General features: G+C 38.3%; 1 protein-coding gene across 1 annotated transcript in view; it reads right to left on the bottom strand.

Moving 5' to 3' along the window:
- Window positions 1–14,868: 14,868 nt before the first annotated feature.
- LOC140175138 (uncharacterized) overlaps window positions 14,869–23,794 on the bottom strand; it is a 67,088-nt gene continuing 58,162 nt past the window's right edge. Inside the window, exons 2-7 of the mRNA XM_072202065.1 lie at window positions 16,797–17,493; window positions 16,454–16,477; window positions 15,886–16,405; window positions 15,610–15,788; window positions 15,208–15,471; window positions 14,869–15,087 (exon numbers count right to left, since the gene is read on the bottom strand). Of these exons, the coding sequence (XP_072058166.1) occupies window positions 14,869–15,087; window positions 15,208–15,471; window positions 15,610–15,788; window positions 15,886–16,405; window positions 16,454–16,477; window positions 16,797–17,493 (1,903 nt within the window). The remainder of the gene's footprint in view (window positions 15,088–15,207; window positions 15,472–15,609; window positions 15,789–15,885; window positions 16,406–16,453; window positions 16,478–16,796; window positions 17,494–23,794) is intronic.

The following is a 23,794-nucleotide window of genomic DNA, read 5'->3' as shown; positions in this document are numbered from 1 at the left end:
GGCAAGTGACAGGCCTTCCCATAGACCAACTGATAAGGGACATGCCAATGGGAGTCTTGTACGCTGTTCAGTATGCCCAGAGAGCATCATCAAGCTTCCTAGACCAGTCCTTTCTTGAAACACTGACGGTTTTTTCTAGAATCCTCTTAAGTTCCCTGTTGGAAACTTCAACCTGTCCACTTGTCTGAGGGTGATAGGGGGTTGCCACCTTATGACGGACTCCATATCTCTGCAGAAGAGAGTCCAGCTGTCTGTTGCAGAAGTGGCTTCCTCCATCACTAATGAGTGTCCTTGGGACACCAAACTGGCTAAAGATATATCTCTGAAGAAAGCTCATTACCACTTTAGCATCATTGGTGGGTAGAGCCACAGCCTCCACCCACTTGGACACATAATCAACTGCCACTAGAATATAGTTGTTTGAATGTGAGGGTGGAAAGGGTCCCATGAAGTCAATACCCCACACATCAAATAACTCAACCTCAAGAATTCCCTACTGTGGCATTTCATGGTTGGCAGGGAGATTCGTGGCTTTTTCACATCTGTCACAGTGCTTCACAAACGCTCTTGAATCTCTGACGAGAGTCGGCCAGTAGAACCCGCTTTGAAGGATCTTTGTAGCTGTCCTTTCACCACCAAAGTGGCCTCCATAATCTGAACCATGACATTGCCAAAGAATCTACTGTGTTTCTTCATCCGAGACACAACTCCGGATGATACCATCTGAACACCTCTTAAAAAGATATGGTTCCTCCCAAATATAGTACTTTACATCAGTCAATAGCTTCTTTACTTGTTGCCTACTGTACTCCTTTGGAATGAAATTCATGGCTTTATAATTTGCAATGTCGGCAGCTGTGGGTGGTTGTACTCCTGCTTTAGGCTCAATTCTGGAAAGATGGTCAGCTACTTGATTTTCTGACCCTTTCCTGTCTTTTATCTCAATATCAAACTCCTGAAGGAGCAACACCCATCTGATTAATCTTGGTTTAGAATCCTGTTTGGTTAGAAGGTACTTCAAAGCAGCATGATCAGTATAAATAATAACCTTAGAACTAAGTAAATAGGACCTAAACTTATCAACAGCATACACAATAGCTAATAATTCCTTTTCTGTAGTTGTGTAATTTTTTTGTGCATCATTTAACACATGACTGGCATAGTAAATGACATGTACAAGATTACCATGCCTCTGTCCAAAAATAGCTCCTATAGCAACATCACTGGCATCACACATCAATTCAAATGGTAAATCCCAGTTAGGGGGAGCTATAATGGGAGCAGAGGAATGGTTTGCTTTCAAAGTTTCAAAAGCATACAGACAATAAGAATCAAAGACAAAAGGATCATCAACAACCAATAGGTTTCTCAATGGTTTAGCAATTTTAGAAAAAGTCCTTTATAAATCTCCTATAAAATCCTGCATGACCCAAGAAACTCCTGATTGCCTTAACATTTACTGGTGGTGGTAATTTTTCAATTACCTCCACCTTTGCTTTGTCAACCTCAATCCCCTTACTTGAAATTCGGTGTCCAAGAACAATACCTTCTGTGACCATAAAATGGCATTTTTCCCAATTCAAAACAAGGTTTGATTCTTGACACCGTTTCAAGACAAGGATAAATGCTTAAAGCAGGATTCAAAAGAATTACCAAAAACAAAAAAGTCATCCATAAATACCTTAATGAACTTTCAACCATGTCAGAAAAAATTGAAAGCATACACTTCTGAAAAGTTGCTGGAGCATTACAAAGTCCAAATGGCATTCTCCTGTAGGTAAATACTCCAAAGGAGCATGTGAATGCTGTCTTCTCTTGATCTTGAGGGTCCACTGCAATTTGATTATATCCAGAATATCCATCTAAAAAATAATAAAAAGCATGACCAGCTAACCTCTCAAGCATTTGATCAATGAAAGGCAGGGGAAATAATCATTCCTTGTAGCAGTATTGAGCCTCTTGTAGTTTATACACATTCTCCATCCTGTGATTGTCCTTGCAAGAATAAGCTCATTCTTTTCATTCGGGATCACTATCATCCCTCCTTTCTTGGGAACTACCTGCACAAGACTTACCCAAGGACTATCAGAAAAAGGGTAAATAATACCTACTTCCCATAATTTCATCACCTCTTTTTGGACCACCTCTTTCATAGTTGGATTGAGTCTCCTTTGTGGTTACACAACTGGTTTAGCATCATCTTCAAGAAAGATCTTGTGCATACACTTGGTCATACTAATCCCCTTCAAGTCACTAATAGTCCACCCAAGAGCTGTTTTATGGCTCTTGAGCACTGAAACAAGCGTCTCTTCCTCTTCAAGCTTCAGGGAAGAGCTAATAATCACCGGATATAAATCATTTTCACCCAAGAACACATATTTCAGAGAATGAGGTAAAGGTTTGAGCTCAAGTTTGGGGGCTTCCTCTTCTGCTTTAGGCGTGTAAACCATAGCCTCCTAGGGTGGTGAATCATCAACTTCAACTAATTCATACTTAGAAACAGGATCCAGAATGTCATCAAGCACCTCAGCTTTCAGTACCTCTTGAACAAGTGGTTCAATAACATCTATTTTCATGCACCTTTCAGAATCATTAGGGTGTTTGATGAGAGCCTAAAAAACATTTAGGACCGCCTGTTCTGCATTGACCCTCAAGGTTAATTCACCCTTTTGCACATCAATCAGAGCTCTACGTGTAGCTAAAAAGGGTCTACCAAGTATAATAGAGGATTTTACCTCCTCTTCCATGTCTAACATAACAAAATCAACAGGGAAAGTAAATGGTCCTACTTTAACAAGTAAATCCTCAACAACACACACAGGTAATTTAACAGAAAGATCAGCAAGTTGAAGAGAAATACGAGTGGGTTTTACCTCCTTAATTTGAAGCTTTTTCATCATTGAAAGTGGCATTAGATTGATGCTAGCTCCAAGGTCACATAAAACTCTCTGAATGGTGACATCTCCAATGGTGTAAGGAATGACAAAGCTCCCTGGGTCTGGCATTTTCTCAAGGAGATTGTGTTGAATAATTGCACTACACTCCTTGGTTAACACCATTGTTTCTTGTTCCTTCCAATTCCTCTTATGGGTCAACAACTCTTTCATAAATTTAGCATAAAGAGGCATTTTCTCAAGAGCCTCTGCAAAAGGAATGTTGATCTGTAGTTTCATGAAGACATCTAAAAATTTGGAAAACTGCTTTTCTTTGGAAGCCTTCTGAAGCCTCTGAGGATATGGCATTTTTGGCTTGTATTCAGGAGCCTTTTGCAAGGTAGGATAAGTGTTAAGAGAATCAGGGAATGGGTTATCTGCCCGCTTAGGAGGGGCGCTGGTGGACGAAATTGTGATCACTACAACTTCGCACAACTAACCAGCAAGTGTACTGGGTCGTCCAAGTAATAAACCTTACGCGAGTAAGGGTCGATCCCACAGAGATTGTTGGTATGAAGCAAGCTATAGTCACCTTGTAAATCTTAGTCAGGCAAACTCAATTGGTTATGAATGATGAATAAAACATAAAGATAAAGATAGAGATACTTATGTAATTCATTGGTAGGAATTTCAGATAAGCGTATGAAGATGCTTGGTCCCTTCCGTCTCTCTGCTTTCCTACTGTCTTCATCCAATCCTTCTTACTCCTTTCCATGGCAAGCTATATGCAAGGGTTTCACCGTTGTCAGTGGCTACCTCCCATCCTCTCAGTGGAAATGTTCAACGCACCCTGTCACGGCATGGCTATCCATCTGTCGGTTCTCAATCAGGCCGGAATAGAATCCAGTGATTCTTTTGCGTCTGTCACTAACGCCCCGCCCTCAGGAGTTTGAAGCTCGTCACAGTCATTCAATCATTGAATCCTACTCAGAATACCACAGACAAGGTTTAGACCTTCCGGATTCTCTTGAATGCCGCCATCAATTCTAGCTTATACCACGAAGACTCTGATCTCACGGAATGGCTGGCTCGGTTGTCAGGCGAGCGCTCGGTTGTCAGGCGATCAACCATGCGTCGTGTATCAGGAATCCAAGAGATATCCACCCAATCTAAGGTAGAACGGAGGTGGTTGTCAGTCACACGTTCATAGGTGAGAATGATGATGAGTGTCACGGATCATCACATTCATCAAGTTGAAGAACAAGTGATATCTTAGAACAAGAACAAGCGGAATTGAATAGAAGAACAATAGTAATTGCATTAATACTCGAGGTACAGCAGAGCTCCACACCTTAATCTATGGTGTGTAGAAACTCCACCGTTGAAAATACATAAGAACAAGGTCTAGGCATGGCCGTGAGGCCAGCCTCCCAATGATCTAAGAACTAAACGTCCAAAGATGATCTAGAGATCTAGAGTGATCAAAAGATGAAAATACAATAGTAAAAGGTCCTACTTATAGAGAACTAGTAGCCTAGGGTTTACAGAGATGAGTAAATGACATAAAAATCCACTTCCGGGCCCACTTGGTGTGTGCTTGGGCTGAGCATTGAAGCATTTTCGTGTAGAGACTCTTCTTGGAGTTAAACGCCAGCTTTTATGCCAGTTTGGGCGTTTAACTCCCATCCTTGTGCCAGTTCCGGCGTTTAACGCTGGGAATTCTAAGGGTGACTTTGAACGCCGGTTTGGGCCATCAAATCTTGGGCAAAGTATGGACTATCATATATTGCTGGAAAGCCCAGGATATCTACTTTCCAACGCCGTTGAGAGCGCGCCAATTGGGCTTCTATAGCTCCAGAAAATTCACTTCGAGTGCAGGGAGGTCAGAATCTAACAGCATCTGCAGTCCTTTTTAGTCTCTGAATCAGATTTTTGCTCAGGTCCCTCAATTTCAGCCAGAAAATACATGAAATCACAGAAAAACACACAAACTCATAGTAAAGTTCAGAAAAGTGAATTTTAACTAAAAACTAATAAAAATATACTAAAAACTAACTAGATCATACTAAAAACATACTAAAAACAATGCCAAAAAGCGTACAAATTATCCGCTCATCAGGCGCGCTCTACTTCTTCCTTCTTCTCCTCTGGAGCTTCTTTTTCAACTAATTCTTCATTGGCCTTGGTCTCAGAGCCAGCTACTTTACCACTTCTCAACTGAATAACCTTGCAATCTTCTCTTGGGTTCACCATTGTATCACCTGGTAATGTACTTGCAAACCTCTCAGGTATTTGCTTGCTCAACTAGCCCATTTGCACTTCCAAGTTTCTAATGGAGGCTCTGGTTTCCTGCATAAAACTCCTCATCATCTCCCAATTAGAATCTTCTTGGGATTAGAGTTAGCCTGCTGAGGTGGTTATTGCTGCTGAGAGTGAAATTGGCGATTATTGTAATTGTTCTATTGGAAGCCGCACTGAGAATTATTGTTGAAATTCTGAGGTCTCTGAGGTTGGTCTCTCCACCCAAAATTTGGGTGATTTATCCATCCTTGATTGTATGTTTGAGAATAGGGTCATTATTGGGATTTTTAGAACCACTCCCCATGTAATTGACTTGTTTAGAAGAGGATTGAGCATAATCATAATTATCATTTTGCACTAAATTTCCTGCCATGTCATATGAGACCTCTTGAGGTGGATTTTGGATGTTGATAGCTGAGATTTACATGCCACCCATGTGTTGAGTAAGTAGACTTATTTGCTGAGACATAAGCTTGTTCTGAGCAAGAATGGCATTAAGAGCTTCTACTTCCATGACACCCTTCTTTTGAGGAGCCTCAGCGGTCACAGGATTCCTGTTAGATGAGTATAAATATTGTTTGCTAGCAACTAATTCAATAAACTCAATAGTCTCCTCCGGTGTCTTCTTCTTGTGTAATGAACCTCCTACAGAGTTATCTAAGCACATCTTGGACATTTCACCCAGACCTTCATAAAAGATATCTAGTTGGGTCCACTTGGAGAACATGTCCGGAGGATATTGCCTAGTCAGTAGCTTGTATCTCTCCCAAGCTTCATACAGAGTTTCACCATCCTTCTGCCTGAAGGTCTGAACCTCCACCCTAAGCTTAGTCAGCTTCTTTGGTGGGAAAAATTTAGTAAGAAACTCAGTAACTACCTTGTTCCAAGTATCCAGACTCTCCTTGGGTTGGGAATCTAGCCATAGCTTTGCTCCATCCCTCAAAGAAAACGGGAAGAGCATGAGTTTGTATACCTCTGGGTTCACTCTATTTGTCTTCACAGTATCACAAATCTGCAGAAAACTAGAAATCAACTGATTTGGGTCTTCGTGGGGAAGACCATGATACTTGCAGTTTTGTTGAACCAGGGAGACCAGTTGTGGCTTCAACTCAAAGTTGTCCACAGTTATAGGAGGCACCACAATGCTTTTTCCATAAAGATCTACAGTAGGAGCAGAGTAAGAGCCAAGTACTCTCCTTTGTTGCTCATTCCCATTCGGATTTGCCATATTGGCATTATCAGCATTGTTAGGATCCATAGTGGATTCTGCAGACTTGTAAAGTCTTGCTTGTTGTAAACGTCGCCTGAAAGTCCTTTCAGGTTCAGGATCAAAGTCTAAGAGATGTTCTTTGTCTCTATTCCTGTGCATAAACAAACAGAAGACAAGAAAAGATGGAACTCTCTACGTCAGAGTGCAGAGAATTCCCAGTGAGGTAACCTGAGCAAGGAAACACCAAACTTAATTTCAGCAATTACCAAAAATATTAGTGCCATAAATTTTTTTCAAAAATATAAAAAATAGATTTTAACAAAATTAAAAATAAAACACCTAATCTAAGCAATCAAACAACTAATAGTTATTAATCACTATCAATCCCTGGCAATGGCGCCAAAAACTTGGTGCGGTATTTTATAATCCGCAGACAAATCGGCAAGTGCAACGGGTCGTACCAAGTAATACCTCAGGTGAGTGAGGGTCGATTCCACGAGGATTGATGGATTAAGCAACAATGGTTAAATGATTTACTTAGTTAGGCAAGCAGAAAAGAATGTTTTAGTATTCAAAGAGCATTAAAAAATAATTAAGAATTTCAGAATGCAAGTAGTAAAGAAGTTGTGAAATATATATGGAAAAATAGTTAAGGTTTCAGAGATATCTATTTTCTAGATTGATTTTGCTTCTTAATTTATTTTAATCATGTAAGATTTAATTCATGGCAAACTATATGTGACTAGACCCTAATTCCTTAGACCTTTTTGGTCTCCTCTAAAATTCATTAACTGCCAATCCCTTGGTCAATTAATTCCAATTAGAAGCTGCATGATCAAATTCCAGTTTGTATGCCACAAAAATTCTAATTACCCAAAAATAAGGGGATTATATGTCACGTATCTTGTTCAAGTAAAGAACTTTTCCAAGTTATACAAGAACACAATTAGAACATGGGTCATACTTCCGTTCCACTCAAATTCATAAAATAAAGAGTGAAAACAATTCTTGACTTATAAATCAAAACATGAATTAAAAGACAAAAACAATAGAATCAATCCATACAAATAGACAGAGCTCCTAACCTTAACAATGGGGGTTTAGTTGCTCATGGTTCAGAGAAGAAAATAAGGATTCTGGTAAAATTGTAAAAGTACCGAATGTCGTTAACTAATTAATTTTGTCTTTTATATCTCATCCTAATTAATGTAAAATCTAATATCTAAAATTAAGATAATATCTTTTCCTATTTTCAAATTCAAATTTGAATCAGAATCAATTAAATAATCCACGCCTTGTAATGTGGGGACCACTTGGCTTCATTGGATCTGCGCCTAACTTGGTAAAGAGCTGCGCCTTACTTGAGTGCCAAAATGGGGCCCAGAAATCACCCACAGCATTTTCTGCTTTCTCTGCACGTCGCGCATGTCACGCATACGCGTCGGTGGTCTTCTTCGCGTGTAACGCGTCCCCGTCAGGTACACGCACACGTCACTGCACAAATTCGCTTTTCACGCGTACGCGTCAGGTACACGCACGCATCGCCATGGAAAGCTGCAAATCACGCGTACGCATCAGGTATACGCACGCGTCGCTCCTCGCTGATCATCTTCTTTAATTCTTGAGCTCCTTCCATTTGTGCAAGCTTCCTTTCCATCAAATCCAGCCAAATGCTACCTAAAATACACAAAATTGCACGAAACTCAAAGTAGCATCCATAGTGGCTAAAAGATAATTAATTCTTGATTAAACTAAATAATTTAAATTCAAATTCACTAGGAAAAGACAAGAAAGATGCTCACGCATCACTATGGTGGTGTATTTGGGGACTTCTCGCTTTACACATTTTTCTTCTTTCGGGTCCTTAGGTAAGCTACCGTCGGTGAGGCATCGAAGAATTGGAAAGGTCCAGGAGTGCTGATTTAGCATGGCAAGGTGTGCCGTTGTCGTAGCCACAACCGATGGCATTTTCATAACTTTCTAGATAAGTGATCGGTTCGCTGGGACCGTCTTGGTACTTGCAAGTATTGAAAGCAACTCGGCCCTTGTGTTTCATTCTCTAAGAATGTGCCTTATGGTCACCTCGTCGAACTTGGAGGTTAGATTATTGACTTTAGACAAATATCACTCTAACAGGGCATACCATGTTTTGTAGTCCCCGTTTATTTGGGAGCTGACTATCTAGGAGTCGCTACAGACTTCTAGCGTTTTTGCGCTGACTTCTTTGGCCAGTTCCAGCCCAGTTAAAAGGGTTAGGTATTCAGCCTGGTTATTTGAGATCGAGAACTCGTATCAAATGGATTGTTTAATTGTGACCCCGTGCTCATTTTCGAGTATTATTTCTGCTCCCTCTGAGTTGGTATTTGACGAGCCGTCAACATGGAGCTTCCATATTTCAGTGGGTTCATCCCAAGGTCATTTCAGCTATGAGGTCTTCCATAGCCTGTGCCTCTATCGTATTCCTAGGTTTGAACTTGATCTCGCAATGCGTTAGCTCAATTGACTAGGCGAGCATTCGCCTGCGAGGTCTGGTTTTTGCACTTGCCTCACCGTCTGATCCATCCAGACTGTGATGGGGTGGCCTTAGAAATATCGTTGAAAGCGTTGGGATGCCATGAGTAGTGCGATTGCAAGTTTCTCGAGTTTGGATTATCATGTCTCAACACTTTGGAAGACTTTACTTATGAAGTATACGGGGCTCTATGTCTTTTGCTCATCCTCTTGGATGAGCGCTACAGCTAGCGTTTCATCTGTTATGGCTGGGTAGAGGTAAAGCATTTCTCCCATTCTTGGTTTTGAGAGTATGGAGGGATTTGCTAGTACTATTTTGAAATCCTGGAAGGCCTCTTTGCATTCGGGGTCCCACTTGAACTTTATGCCCTTTTTCATAAATCTAAAGAAAGGGATGGCTTTTTTAGCCGAGGCTTTGAGGAAGCGAGAGAGGGAGGCAAGTCGTCCTGTTAGTCTTCGGACGTCTTTGAGGTTTGTAGGGCTGCTTATCCCGAGGATAGCATTACACTTGTTTGGGTTTGCCTCAAATTTTCATTGTGTAATCATGATGCCAGGAACTTCCCGACCTTCATCCCGAAAGAGCACTTAGTCGAATTGAGGCGCATTTGGTGTTTCCTTAGTGTACTAATACAAGTTTTAGGTCGTCGATGAGTTCCTTGCCCACTTGTGTTTTGGCTAGCATATCGACGATGTAGACCTCTAGTTTTGTTCCGGAGAGATCTTTAAAAATCTTAGTGACGAACTATTGGTAGGTGGCCCCGACATTTTTCAATTCGATAGGCATAATTGTATAGCCGTACATGCCCTTTTGGGTCACAAAAGATATTTTCTCCTTATTAGGTTGGTACATCAGTAGCTATATTTATCCAGAGTTTACGTCGACAAAGCTGAGATATTAATGTCACGAGGCAGTGTCTACTAGTCTATCGATGTTTGGAAGGGGCAAGGTGTCAATTGGACAGGCTTTGTTCAAGTCAGTGTAGTCGACGCACATTCACCACTTGCCGTTTGCTTTTTTTAGTAGAACGATATTGGCCAACCAGGTCGTATAGGGGAGTTCTCGAATGAAGCCTGCTTCGAGTAGGCTCTTGACTTGCTTTCTTACCTCGAATGCTCAGTCTGCAAACATATTTCTTCTTCTTTATGCTACTGGCTTGGCCTTGGGGTCTACAGTCAGTCGATGGGACATTAATTTCGGGTCCATGCCTGGCATGTCGGCTGGGATGAAGGCGAATAGATCTCAGTTTCGCCTTAGGAGTTCCACAAGTTTACATTTTAGGTTGAAGGGTAAGTTTTTATTGATGAATGTGAATTCCTCTTTGGTCTATCCTATCTATAACTTTTCCATGTCTCCATCCAATTCTGGTCTTGGCTGATCATCTTGTCGTGACATCAAGGTCGCCTAGGAAGATCCTGCCACATCATGGGATTATTTTTGGAGGGCTAGATTGGTCTTGTCGTACTCTACTGCGACTTTACAGTCACCGTGTAAGGTGTCGATCGTGCCGTTGTCAGCTTGGAACTTCATGATGATGAATTTTGTGAATATGATGGCAGACAGGTCATTGACTGTCTTCCTCCCTAGGATGATGTTGTAAGCAGTAGAATCTTTGAGGACCATGAATTCAGAGAGTATGGTTTTTCTTTGGCTTCAGGTTCTGATGGTTACTGGTAACATAATGGAACCGTCCAGTTTGAGGAAGTTGTCCCCGAGTCCGGTCACTCTATTGTGATCGTTTTGTAGATTTTTGTTTTGGAGTCCTAGCTTATCGAAGGCTCCTATGCAAAGGATGGTAGAGTTAGCTCCGGTGTCAACCAATATTCTTTTCACTAGTCTGGTCCCAGCTCTTGCTGAAATGATGAAGAGGGTGTCTTCCGCCGAGGTATCGTGCTGGCAATAATCGGGGAAGAACGTAATCACCATTGGAAAGGAAGTGGTTGATGCTTGGTATTTTACGACTAGGACTCTTAGATCCTTTTTCAGCACTGATTTTGACTTTTCTGGTGTGTCTTTTCCCGTGATCACATTTACTATTATGGTGTGGTCGGCCTCTGGGTTTTCTTGGGGTGTCTGTCGTGTTGTCATAGGCTTGCATCCTTCCCATTCTGGCAATCTTTCTCTTTCGATTTTCCTAGGTTCTTAGATGATTTTGGTGAACTCGGAGAGTTTTTCGCTCAGATGGCTTGTTCCAGGGCATCCTTCAAATAGAAGAAATCTTGGGTCTTATGTTCGTATCCTAGGTGGTAATTCCAATATAGACATTAGTTGCCGCCTCTCTATTTCTTCAATTATCATGCCTTCGAGAGGATGCCTCACTCCGCTATTTGGTGATAGATCTCTGTGATTGGGGTTGGCAGAAGGGTGTAGTTTGTTAATTTTTCCACCCTATGGGGCCGGTTGGTGTGGGCGGGCTTGAAGTATTCCTTTGTGGTGTATTTGAGAGGGGGGTTGCTTCATGGTGTCATTTACTAGTGGCCACGACTTGGCTTGCCTCTCTGTCATTTATGTATTCCCATGCCACGTTTTAGATCTCATGCATTGTCCACACCGGTTTGGTTGTTAGGTACTTCTAAAAGTCTTGGTTCATTAGTCCGTTGGTTCATGATCCCCTCGACCGTTAGGCACTCGTTGATAAACATTTCAAGTTACTTCCTTGTGGGTTCGTCTTGTCGTTAGGTGAGTCCCAGCCGGCTCATCGAGTGTTTTGCCTTTGCAATCCTAGTAGTAAACTGTGACATGAACTTGCTGGAGATGTCATCGAAACTAGCAATTGATCCATTTGGGAGAGCGTTAAACCATTTAATTGTGAGGCCAGCTAGAGTTTCAGGAAAGACTCTACATTGAACCACATTGGCAACTCTTGCCAGGTTCATCTTGGCCTCGAAGACAAGTCAGGTGTTCTTGGGATATTTAATGCTGCCATACTTCATGTTGGTGGGTTTGTCAAAACCCTTTGGTAGTTTGGTCGTTAGGATCTTTTCGGTGAATGGGGTGACTCATATTATCACGTGTTTATTCCTTGTCTGTTTGGGATCTCGTTGGTGTCTCCTGTCGTCGTCACCTCGTTGGCGCTCTGGCTCTTGGGAAGAGCTGCGATCTCAGCACTTACTATGATGCCAAGCGGGCGTCCTTTAACTCCTGATCTCTCATCGTGATCGGGGATTTTGGAGGTGGTGTGGCTTGCGAGTTCCGGTCGGTATCGCTCTTTGGGAGTGACTAGAACTTTTAGGGTATGTACCCTTTCATAGAGTTCATGAATTATCTGGATTGCTTTCTCTTCCAAGCCATTGGTTGCTTTAGGCTTCTTGAGTTGGGGGTCATCGTCTCTTATATGCTGTTGGTCAGGGGTTGGCTGGCGGTGCCTTGTGCCTGTGGCCTTTTCGTGGTTGGGTTCGTCGTAATGGCTCGAGGATCGCTCCTCAAATTCTTTCATCATGCCTCTGAGGCTAGACCGATCTCCATAAACGGCACCAACGTATGGGATGTCACTCGTACAGATTATAAGGGGGGTTGAGGATCGGCCAGTCTTGATGGCGATGGGTCGGACTCTTAGAGCGGGGGAAAGGGGTGGTACCTGCGATGACATTCCAACGCTCAAGTCAGAATGGATCCAAGAGGTAAGCGAGAGTTGAGAATGTGCAACGTACCTAAGGGGGTCTCTAGCTCCCCTTTATATAGCTTAAGGTTGTTATCTTATCTTATCTTATCCAGCTAAGAAAAGGGAGGAATTTAAATTTGAATGTTGGGTTATGATATTAGTGGTTATTGATTTGCTTTGGGCCGTAAGAGTGGTCCAACCCAGGATAACTGGGTTTGGTGACTATTCTGAGAAAGGACCTGGAGATCGGGTCTAGAACACTATCTAAAACCTCCTAGGGATGCAGATCAATTTAGCTATAAAACTAAATCTATCATGTTATTTCAACACAACCTAGATAATCCTGTTGAATGTAGATTAGTGATCAGTTATTCGCTCTTGATTGTTTGTTATTCTTATCTCACCTTCAACGAAAAAATAAAGTTTTGATAGTTGTTGTTTTTCTGTTTAATTATTCTCTTGATTTCTATAGTTTTACTAAATTTATAATTAGGTCTCTGTATATTTTTTTCAACTAGGCCCTTAAACTGCTTTTAATTTTTTAATTAAGTGATTTTCTTGTTAAAAATATTAAAATTAATAGAATGTTTCTCCCAGAATTTAAAACATAAGATCAAATATTTCATTAAGTTCTTAATTATAGATATTTTTAATTTGCATAGAAATATTCAATTAACTCCAACACTTTTTACACTAGCAAAGATCTAATTAAAAAATTAAAAATAATGTATGGACCTAATTGAAAAATATATACATAAAAACTTAATTAAAAATTTAGTAAAACTATAAGAACCAATAAAATAATTAAACTTTTCTTTATGTCTTTTATTAGAAAGGTTGTATATTAAAGATGTTTTATAAAATCAAAAGTTTTTTATAATGGTTTAGATTAATAAATTCAGAGATGTTTTTAATGAAATTTATAAAGTGATTAACCATTTTATTTTAAATTTATCAATTTGTAAATATACAAGTTGTTTTTCTAAATTTATACTAAATTAACAATTTACAGTTTTTAAAAAAATCGAACAAAACGGAAATTCATAATATTTCACAATTAAATTTATACTTTTATATCAATTGTATTAATTTCTTCGCATAAAGAAATTGGAGTAAAACCCCATAATGGTCCCTCGGATTGAGCTCGTGCACCAATGTTACCCCTGACTTTCGAAATGCTCTAATTGCACCCTTCAGATTGAGCTCCGTGCGAAATCCTGGTCCCTCCACCCAATTCCGGCATGACTCAGCAGCCGGAGCGCTGAGCTAGCTGCTAATTGTCCACGTAGGCAGCCTTAAACGGCTAGCTGATGTGGAGGATCTTCAAAGAATGTCGAAATTCCCTGAATTAGTCCCTGGTACCAATTATAAACCCTAAGTTGTTCTTCCCTCTTCCTATGTGAATTGGTTCGTCGTCCAACTCTCCCTCTTCTTCCCTGTTATTCTTCTTGTTCATCCTCTCCCGCCATGAGTGATAGTCAAGCTTCTCGTAGGTCGAATCGCTCATCTGCGACTGGAATCTGGAGAGGGAACAATGTGCGTGCTCGGCGTTCAGTAGTTCCAGAGTGGTGTGGTTGTGGGTGTAGGCCTGTCCTTCGGTGGTCAGGGACGGAGAGTCATCCTAATAAGCCGTTCTTCGGGTGTCCGAATTATAACGTGAGTGCAATTACTGGCTGAAATTTGGCTGAAATTTATAGTGTTGGTTACTTGAGGTAGTTGTTTGATAAGGTTGATGCTTGTTTGTAGACTAGTGGAAAGAATTGGTGTGGGTTATTTGTCTGGGCAGATTCGGTAAAGGATGAGGTGCAGCTGAAGTCTGATGAAGAAGATGAGCAAGGTGGGATGAAGATGAACATTGCATGGAAGGTGGGCAAACTAGAAGCAGATGTGAGAAATGTAAAGCTGATGGTTCATGTGCTTGGTTTAGGGGTATTTATGTTAGTTGTGTTTGTGTTGATGTTACTGTTGAAGGTTTGATTAGGGTGAGAGCTGAAACACAGAACCAGTGTAATCCAGTTTATGAACAATGTAATTGACATTAGATTGTTTTTGATATACTGAATGACTATTTGATTTTGTTCTTGTAAACATAATTGTTATGGATAAGCAACAGTATGATGAGTTTACACAAGGCACAATTCATAACTGAATCACAATAAAAATAGTTCATATAAAATTCTGCAATAATGCATTGATGACAATAAGAAGCCAAAAAATTCTGAGCATTGTTTCAGCTAGATTCCAGCAACTTAATTAGTATTTAAAAGTTGCAGAGGTGTCTATAAATCACCATGACCAAACAAAATAGACTAAGATATTTGTTTCACAAAATATTACAATAATTCATAATCTCAACCTAAAGCTAGGATCTGCATCACTTCTTTCTTGGCGGTTTGAACCCTGGGGTGGGTACAAACTTCAGAAAGTTGGCAAGCCTTGCTGCAGTTGCCTCACTAGCTCCCTCCATTGGATTGAATGATGCAGAGCCAGTTGGAGGAGGTAAGTTTCTTCTAAGTGGCAGTTTCCCAAGTCTTGTAGGTGTGTTCCTGGTTTGTTCATGCTGCTGCAATACAGACAATATTTGAGGGACAGCCTATAAAATAAGACAAGTAATAAAAACACATTACATGAAACATTATTAAACAAATACCTTTTGGGAGTTATCAGCTTCAGAGTATGAGGGCTGAGACAAATCAATTTCAGCCTGCTAGACATCCACATCTACAAGAGTGGCAGGAGCAGGGATAGATGCAGTAGCAGTTGCAGTAGCAGACGCTGTTGCAATTCCAGAGCCTGTAGCAGTAGCAGAGGCAGTTGCAGCTTGAGGTGCATTGGAAGTAGTTGTTGTAGCTGACGCAGTGGCAGTTGCAGTGACATTCTGAGCAGCAGCCTTAGGGTCTTTAGCAGCTTTCTTCTTCTCAGCCTCTGCAGCTTCAGCCGCCTTCTTCTTCTGACACCCTCTTTTTGTATGACCTTTCTGCAAGCAATACTTGCAAGTGAATGGTCGTAGCTGTCTCTTCAGAGTGGTGGTTGGCTTGCACTTCTTGCTAGAGTGACCCCTCTCATCCGCATCCTTCCTTCTCTTGGTTTAGAGCTGTCCAGGTTTCCTCTTAACCAAAGGTGCCAATGGTCTGTTGGCCTCAGACCTTTCCCATAATTGTTGGCCAGGTAAAGGATTTATGTGGTGGGAGTAAGTGGCTTTGTAGGACTCCATTGTGAGGAGCTTGTGGCAGAAATCCTCTGGCCACTTGTTGACCCTAGCAATAGCAGCGCATGCGTGCACACATGGGATTCCTGCAACACCATCATCAACAATAACAAGTATGTGCATAGTTAATTAGACTCAGTAGGCAGAGTAGTTAAATAATTAAGTAATAGTTAAAGACATTACTTGTTAGCATCCAAAACTGAGAAGTACATATCCTTTTCCCCAGATCCACTACATGGTGTGTAGGGTGTCCATGTACCTCGAACTTCTCGTATCCGGTGTCTCCAGCCCCGATTGGTTGCCATTGCCTAGATTCCTTCCTCAGCTTCTCCAGTCTGCTCTTGATCACTGGGGGAAGTATCCCCACATGATTATCCAACTTCACTTTATTTTTGGCCATCGTCCTCATTACGAACATCCTAACCTCTTCTAGCAGTGTGATTATAGGCTTCCTCCTAGCTTCCTTAATCTTTGCATTGAACACTTCGCACGCATTGTTACATATTGAGTCTAACTTTGGCTTGTGACTGAACTGAGATCTTGTCCAAGAATGTGTTGGCCACTTTTCTAGGTATGCCCATGCCTCCGGATTAAGCCTCTTTAACTTTTCCCTATGTTCCCTGAATTCCTCAAATGTTGTAGCTCGTGCACAATCCCATAACAACCCTCTTAGCTCCAGATCTTTCCATTGCTTGTTGAAATTCTTTCACAAATGCCACACACAGAAACGGTGATGCACATTGGGCATCACCTCCTGTACAGCATTTATGAGTCCCTGCAATACAGAGTGGATGCCAATAATAATTAACACAGATACAGCAGAGAGAAGTCTGTTGAATACATAGTTATTTGCTCACCCATTTAGACCCTTACGTTTTTTATTTTCACCATACTAGACCCTCACTTTTTTAATTTTCACCCTAATAGTCCCTGAGTTTCTAACAAATGCACCATAAATGTCCCTAACTTTTACTATCGTGCATCTACAGTAGTCCAACTCAGATATCAGCAAGCCTCTAACAGATCAAGGATATTGTAACACAGTGATGCAAATAAACTGGAAACTAAATCAGAAGGGATTAGCAGTAGTGTACCTTTTGCATATCGGATATGAAACACCAACCATGTGTCTTGTAATCTCCCAAATCTGCGTGCAGTAGTTCCAGGAACCACTTCCAGTTGGCAGTGTTTTCAACTTCTACAACTGCCCAAGCAATGACATATATGTGGTGGTTTGCATCCTGCCCAATAGCTGAGAGAATCTTCCCTCCAAAGACAGTTTTCAGGAAAGCACCATCAAGTCCAATGAGTGGACGACATCCTGCCTTAAATCCATTCTTGCAGCCACTTAAACACACATACATTTTCTCAAATATCACATCACCGTTTGGCTGTGGGATGGTGCAAATTTCGACAGTTGAACCCGGGTTTGTCTTCAGCAGTGTCTCCCCATAGTCCCTCACCATTGCATACTGAGCCTTTTCATCACCATATACAAGGTTTCTAGCATCAGACAGCGTCCTAGAGATCGAGTTCCTATTCAATGACAGATCATACTTGGTCTTGAAGAAGGTGTTTGCATCACAATGCCTGAAGTTGGGATACTTTCTGACTTTCTTCACCAGCTTACTAGCAACCCAATTACGATTGGCTGCTCTGTTCTTATCCTCCCTTGCACAGCTATGATCATCTCTGAAAGTCTTCACTTGCCAGCAGGTATCGTCTCGGTCCTTGGAAGCAAAGATAACCCAACCACATTCCTTCACCTTGCAAACTGCCCTAAGCCTATTCCTATCATTTTTGTTGTTGGAAGGTAAAAGATTATCTATACATACCACTAATTCAGAACCCTATTTTTTTTTTGGTGACTTTTCAAAACCCTATTTGAATGCTTAAGAAACTTAGCAAGGTATCCTGCCTTTGCTTGGTACACAGAGTACTTGGATTTGGTATTTTCTCGCAATGTCATGCCTTAAATAATGAAGAAATTGAAACATAAGCACCGGAGCATGGATAGCTTCTCTACCTTTTCTTTCTTTCTACTCTTCAATTCAATTTTGTCCTATACTCTATTCCTATCCAATTATCCAATGTATAATAATAATAATAATATATCTATATACTATCATCTACCATCTGTTGTCATAATTTAACAATTATCGTTATCATCATTATTATCATTAATAATTAATATTTAGTTTACATGTGTCTATTCCATTACACATTTAAATATTTTTATCAATTAAGTTAGCCAAAATTTAACGAAAATCACTCATACAATATACATATAAATTATACACTTCTTTTTTTTGTATTTCTTTATTTTTTTGTGTATTTTTTCTTTATCATTATTCTTTTATTGTTACTGCAGATTTTTATTTTTCTTTTTCTTTTTCCTCTTTTAAGTAGGTATTGCTGTATTTTTTATTTCTTTTTTTATTTATTTTTTTCTTTTTTTATATTATTTTTGTTAAGAAGATAAAATAAGAAAAATAATAAAGAGAAAAAATAGAAGAAAAAGATGATAATGAGATGATGAACAGGAGGAGGAAAAAGGAAAATTTTGAATTGTGAATAATTTATCAAAAAATAGTATCGAAATTTTTTAACCGTGACACAGGAATATCTTAACCGTTATTTTCAACTAAATGATGCACTTTGGTTATCATTGGATTAATTGAATAGTATTAAACTCATATATAAGAGGTCTATCCATTCTTGTGTCATTTGCAAGAAACTCATGTATTTTTTGTTTCCAAAATATATTTGAATGTATTTTATTGGTTGTGAGTTTAGCTTTTGAATTTGTGATTTTTTAAAATTTTTTTATGTCATTTACTAAAATTTTATGTGTCATTTTTAACTAAATAATATATTTTTGTTATATAATTGTGTGATATTGAACTAATATATAAGAGATTTAGTCATTTTTGTGTTATTTGCAACAATTTGATGCGTCTTTTAAATCAAAAATACATTTAAATGTATTTTGTTGGTTGAATATGAAATGACCTAATTTTTAATAAATCATGACAAATGCTAATCGCTAAGATTACTCATCGGTCATTCTGTGAAATTCTAGACTCTGTATTTAGTTATATAATATTGAGTCTGTCGCACTCGTTTCGAAGCAAATTTATGTATAGTTACGTGTTAGCGTGAGTTAGTAAAGCAAATAAATATACAATAATTATAAGCATAAAAATAAACAGATTATATATAGCACATAATGTCACGGGGGCTTTGTATAGACATATAGAAAGTAGCATCAGTCATACAAACCATAAAATATCTCAGTCTAAACTTTTTTTTCCAAAGGTAAGGATTTTATTCATTTTAACTTGAAAAAGAATAAGATGTCTTAATGTGACTACAGTAATTCAGAACAGAAAAAAAATCCCAAAGTTCAATTAGTGAGCAAAAAACATAATGCCAACTAAGTAAGAAAGAAATCCCTGCTGAGAAAAGGAACCGCAAGAGCATAGTTGTCAGAACCGAATCGGTAATCGAACCGATTAGGTTACTGGGTCACTGGATTACTGGTTCAACCGTTGGGTTACTGGTTGAACCGGTTGACTCGGTCCTATGTAAATAAAAAATAAAAAATAGTCAAAAGTTTAAAATTAAAATTTAAAATTCATATTTTTACTAACATTTTAAAATATCAAGTTATTTTAAAATAATATGGAACATGAACAATAAATATTTTATTATTTTTACTCTATCATAAATATTTTTATTTTGTTTTTATATTAAAATAACTATTATTTTTAATATTTAATAATTTATTAATTAGTTTATATCTTTTATACTATTATATACTACAAGTATTTATTAAAAAATAATATTAATAGATATTATATAATTATAAAAAAATAAGTGAGTTTATAATTATTGTTAAATAAAATATAATTAATTTAAGAATGAGTGAGTTTATAATTAAAATTAAAATAAATTAAATAAAAGTAAACTATTTGATGAAAGATATCTATATGTATTATAATTTGCATTAATTTTAATAGAAAATATAGTGGTCTGGTGGTTGTGGAGCCTTTTGGTTTCCTTGAGGGTAGGGGTTTGAACCCTACCTCAAGCATTTTAGAAATATTTTCTCCCAAGCGGTTCGGTCAGACCACCTCACCGGTTCGCACCAGTTTTGACCGGTTCAATTTCTTGTGCGGTTCAAATACTGGACCGGACCAGTATAGGATCCGGTTCATCGGTTTTCCGGTCGAACCGGCTGGTCAGGTCCGGTTTTTACAACTATGCGCAAGAGTCTTCTCGTAACATCATCAACTTCTTCTGGGGAGCTGATTCTTTGTTAAAAAATGGTTTCATTATGGACATGCCAAATGAACCAGAAGTACACACTCAATGCCGATGGTCTCGCCATCTCCACCTCGAACTGGTTCAAGTGAGTATGCTTCTGTTTCCAATACTGGTAAAAAAAAACACTCTGCTTCTTTCCTATGATTCATACCACTGAACGGACTTCTTAATTTTTTTTTCAAGATCAATCTTAGTCATCTATTTATAATTTATTTTTTTAAGAATAAATCTTAGCCACTAATTATTTTACTCCATGGTAAAAGTCTCCCGGAATCAAATTTCTGACTAGTATTCCACAAATGACTCCTAGAGGTCCTAAATCTTCTTACTTGCCACCCCAAGTAGCTGGCCTCTTTGATAAGTGGATTTCTTATACACTTTTTATAGTATTTTTAGTTATATTTTATTAAGTTTTAGTATGTTTTAGTGCAAAAATTCATATTTGGATGCTACTTTGAGTTCTTGTACTTTTCCTATGATTTTAGGTGATATTTAGGCATTTTTTCCGAAAAATTGGCAAAGTTGGCAAAGCCTTGTTCAGAGATGAAAAAAGGATAGCAGATGCTGTCAAATCCTGACCTCCGTGCATTCCAACGAGTCTATCTTGAGCCACAGAGGTTCAATTGATGCATTCTCAATGGCGTTGGAAAGCTAACGTTTAGAGCTTTCCAAAAATATATGATAGTTTATACTTCTTTTCCAGATTACTGCCCAAAACTGGCATTGAACCTTCACATCTGGAGTTCAACGCCCAAGAAGGACCAAAACCAGCGTTGAACGCCCAAAGCTGGCGTTCAACGCTACCAAGGGAGCAAGGCAGCAGCACATTCACCCTCTAATGGGCGTTCAATGCCCATTCTCCAAGTTGAGCGCCAGGCTTGGACGAAGCACTCAACCAAAGTGGGCTGAAAGTGGATTTTTAGCACTCCATAGCTTATGCAATCTTATCTTTGTACTTTTTAATTTAAAATTAATATTTCTTAGGGTTAGTCTTTACTATTTAAAGAGGAGATCACTTAGGATTAAGCAGCAACCAATACGTACAACATTGAACAAATCTTCTCTATTTTCTCTATAAATTATGAGCAACTAAACCTCCTAGGTTAAGGTTAGGAGCTCTGCTTGTCCTATGGATTAATATGATTACTTCTCTATTTTAATATATGTTTGGTTCCATTCTATGATGTATTTTCGTTCTTCATCTAATGAATCTGGGGTGGAAAGAGAGTATAACCCTTAATTTTACATGAGTTCTTGCGAGTCCTGACCCAGATAGTATTGAGCTAAAGTTTGAGAATACATCTCCTAAATCAATAATTTATCTGGGCTAATTGGGATATGTGGCATATAATCTCGTTAGTTATGGGTAATGAGGTTTCTATGGCATTAAGGCTAGAATATTGAGCTTCATTCTCCGATTTGGAAGATCTGACCTTGTCTGTGGCGTTTTGAGTAGGATTAAAGGAGAGTGAATTGCATGGGCTTTACCCTCGTTCATATTAAATGACCATTGACAACGGTGTCTGATATGGATTAGAGGAGATAAACTTGCTAAGAGGACAGGAGTTAATCACTTACAGCTTTGTCATAGAATGAATCATTCATTGTTAAAGTAGTATGTAAAAAGTACTAATCCTGAAAGATAAAGCATCTCCAAAGCCTTAACTGATTTCTCATTATTGTTTCTACATGAATTCTTTACTATTTTCTTTATTTTCTTGTTTATGCACATTCAACAATAATAACCCCCTTTTCAATTTGCCTTACTAAGTTCTGCAAGATAACTATTACTTGCTCAATTCAACAATCCTAGTTGGATCGACCCTCACTCACCTGAGGTACTACTTGGACGACCCGGTGCACTTGCTGATGAAGTTATGCGAGTTCAATTTTGGGCACCAAGTTTTTGGCGCCGTTGCCGGGGATTGTTCATGATTGACAAACTACTGGTTATCTTGCTCCTTAGATCAAGTACTTTTACTAGTTTTTCTTTTAATTGTGTTTTTTATTTTCTTTTCGTAAAATTTTTCAAAAACTTTACATCTTTAGTTATCTTTCTTTTCTTTCTTTCAAATTGTGTTAAAGTTTTAAGTTTGGTGTTTCTTAGTAGTCTTGGTCAATTATTTTTCTTTCTCCTTGATTTTCAAAAATCTTTCTTATTTGCTTTCTTGAATTTTTTATTTCTATCTTATTTTATCTTTTATTTCTTTCTTTATGTTTGAAATTTTTTGGCATTTTTCTATTGTTTGATTTCAAAATTTTTAAGTTTGGTGTCTTTTAGTGTTTCTCTTTATATTTTTTTTGAAATTATTGTTAATTGATTTCAAAATCTTTAAGTTTGGTGTCCGTCTAGTGTTTTTCTTTTCTTTTTAAATTTCAAAAAAACTTTATTTTATTATTTTCAAAAATCTTTAAACATTTTTCCTATCTTGATTTAAATTTTAAGTTTGGTGTCTCGTTAGTAATCTTTTCATTTAATTTAATTTTCTTGTTTATCTTTTCTTCTTTAATCTTTATCCTATCTTTCTTTTTACTTTTCAAAATTTTGTTATCTTATCTTTATTTTAAAAATTTGAATTTCAAAAATTTAGTATTTTGTTAGTTTTTCTTTCTTTTAATTTGAATTTTAAAATCATTAATTTTTAAAACTTATCTTATCTTGTTTCTTTTTCTTGACTTTTTCTTTCCAACTTTCAAATTTTAAAACCTCTTTGACTTTCTCCTTTTAATTTTCAAAAATGTTCAAAATCGAATTTTCTATTTTAATTTCAAATCTTATTAATTAATTATTGGTTCTAATTTTAAAAGTATGGTGTCTCTCTAACTCTTCTTTCTCTTTCTTATTTTTCAAAAATCTTTAACTTCTTTCTCTCTCTTTATTTTCAAGAATTCTTAGCATTAAGGACACCTCTATTTTAAAATTCTCTTTACGTTATCTCTTTTGAATTCTTTGTTAGAGTTTCTAACATGGTGTCCTCTATATTTTGACATAGAGACCCTTTTTTTTATTCTTCTTGGTTTCTTTCTTCTTGTTTATGAACAGGAATAGGGATAGAGAACCCCTCTTTGATCCTGATCCTGAACCTGAGAGGACCTTAAGGCGGTAATTACAATAAGCTAGCAGAGTCAGAAGGAATCTCACATACTCTTTAGAACAAGAAGCTGAAGATACAACTATGGCAGCAAATCCATACCCTAGAGGAGACACAAGAAAGGTCCATGAATCTTACATTGCCCCCATATCTGACTTCTATAGGCGCAACATCTCCATACCTGCTGACGAACGGTCTTTCTATCGGTAAAGAAATTCACAAGAATATAATCGCGTTGTAAGTATAGTTCCTAAACCAATAGAGAATCCTTTCGTATAAAAGTTTTGTTTATCACTTAAGCAAACCCAATAAAAATAAATAACCGAAGCATTCAAACATCGGGTCATCTTCTCAAGGAATTGCAGTGAAGTAAGATTTATTACTGGTTATGGAAAAATATATATTTTATTTTGGGTTTTTGAAATAAGGAACAAGTAATTTAAATGACAAGAAAAATAAACGTAATTATCATGAAAACTAGTGCAAGATATGAGAACTAGAAATCCCATCCTAGTTATCCTTATCAGGTGAGATGAGAATTGGATTTTTGCTCTCACTTTGTTAACCTCTAACTATGAAGGTAAGTCAAGTGGATAAATTAATTTTATTTCTCAAGTCCTAGTCAACTCCCGAGGAAAGACTAGCTTTAGAGCGATCCAAATTAATCAGCA

This window comes from Arachis hypogaea, chromosome 9 (genome assembly GCF_003086295.3).
Source record: "Arachis hypogaea cultivar Tifrunner chromosome 9, arahy.Tifrunner.gnm2.J5K5, whole genome shotgun sequence".
NCBI classification, from domain to species: Eukaryota; Viridiplantae; Streptophyta; class Magnoliopsida; order Fabales; family Fabaceae; genus Arachis; species Arachis hypogaea.
This window is presented reverse-complemented; position numbering and strand designations above follow the sequence as displayed.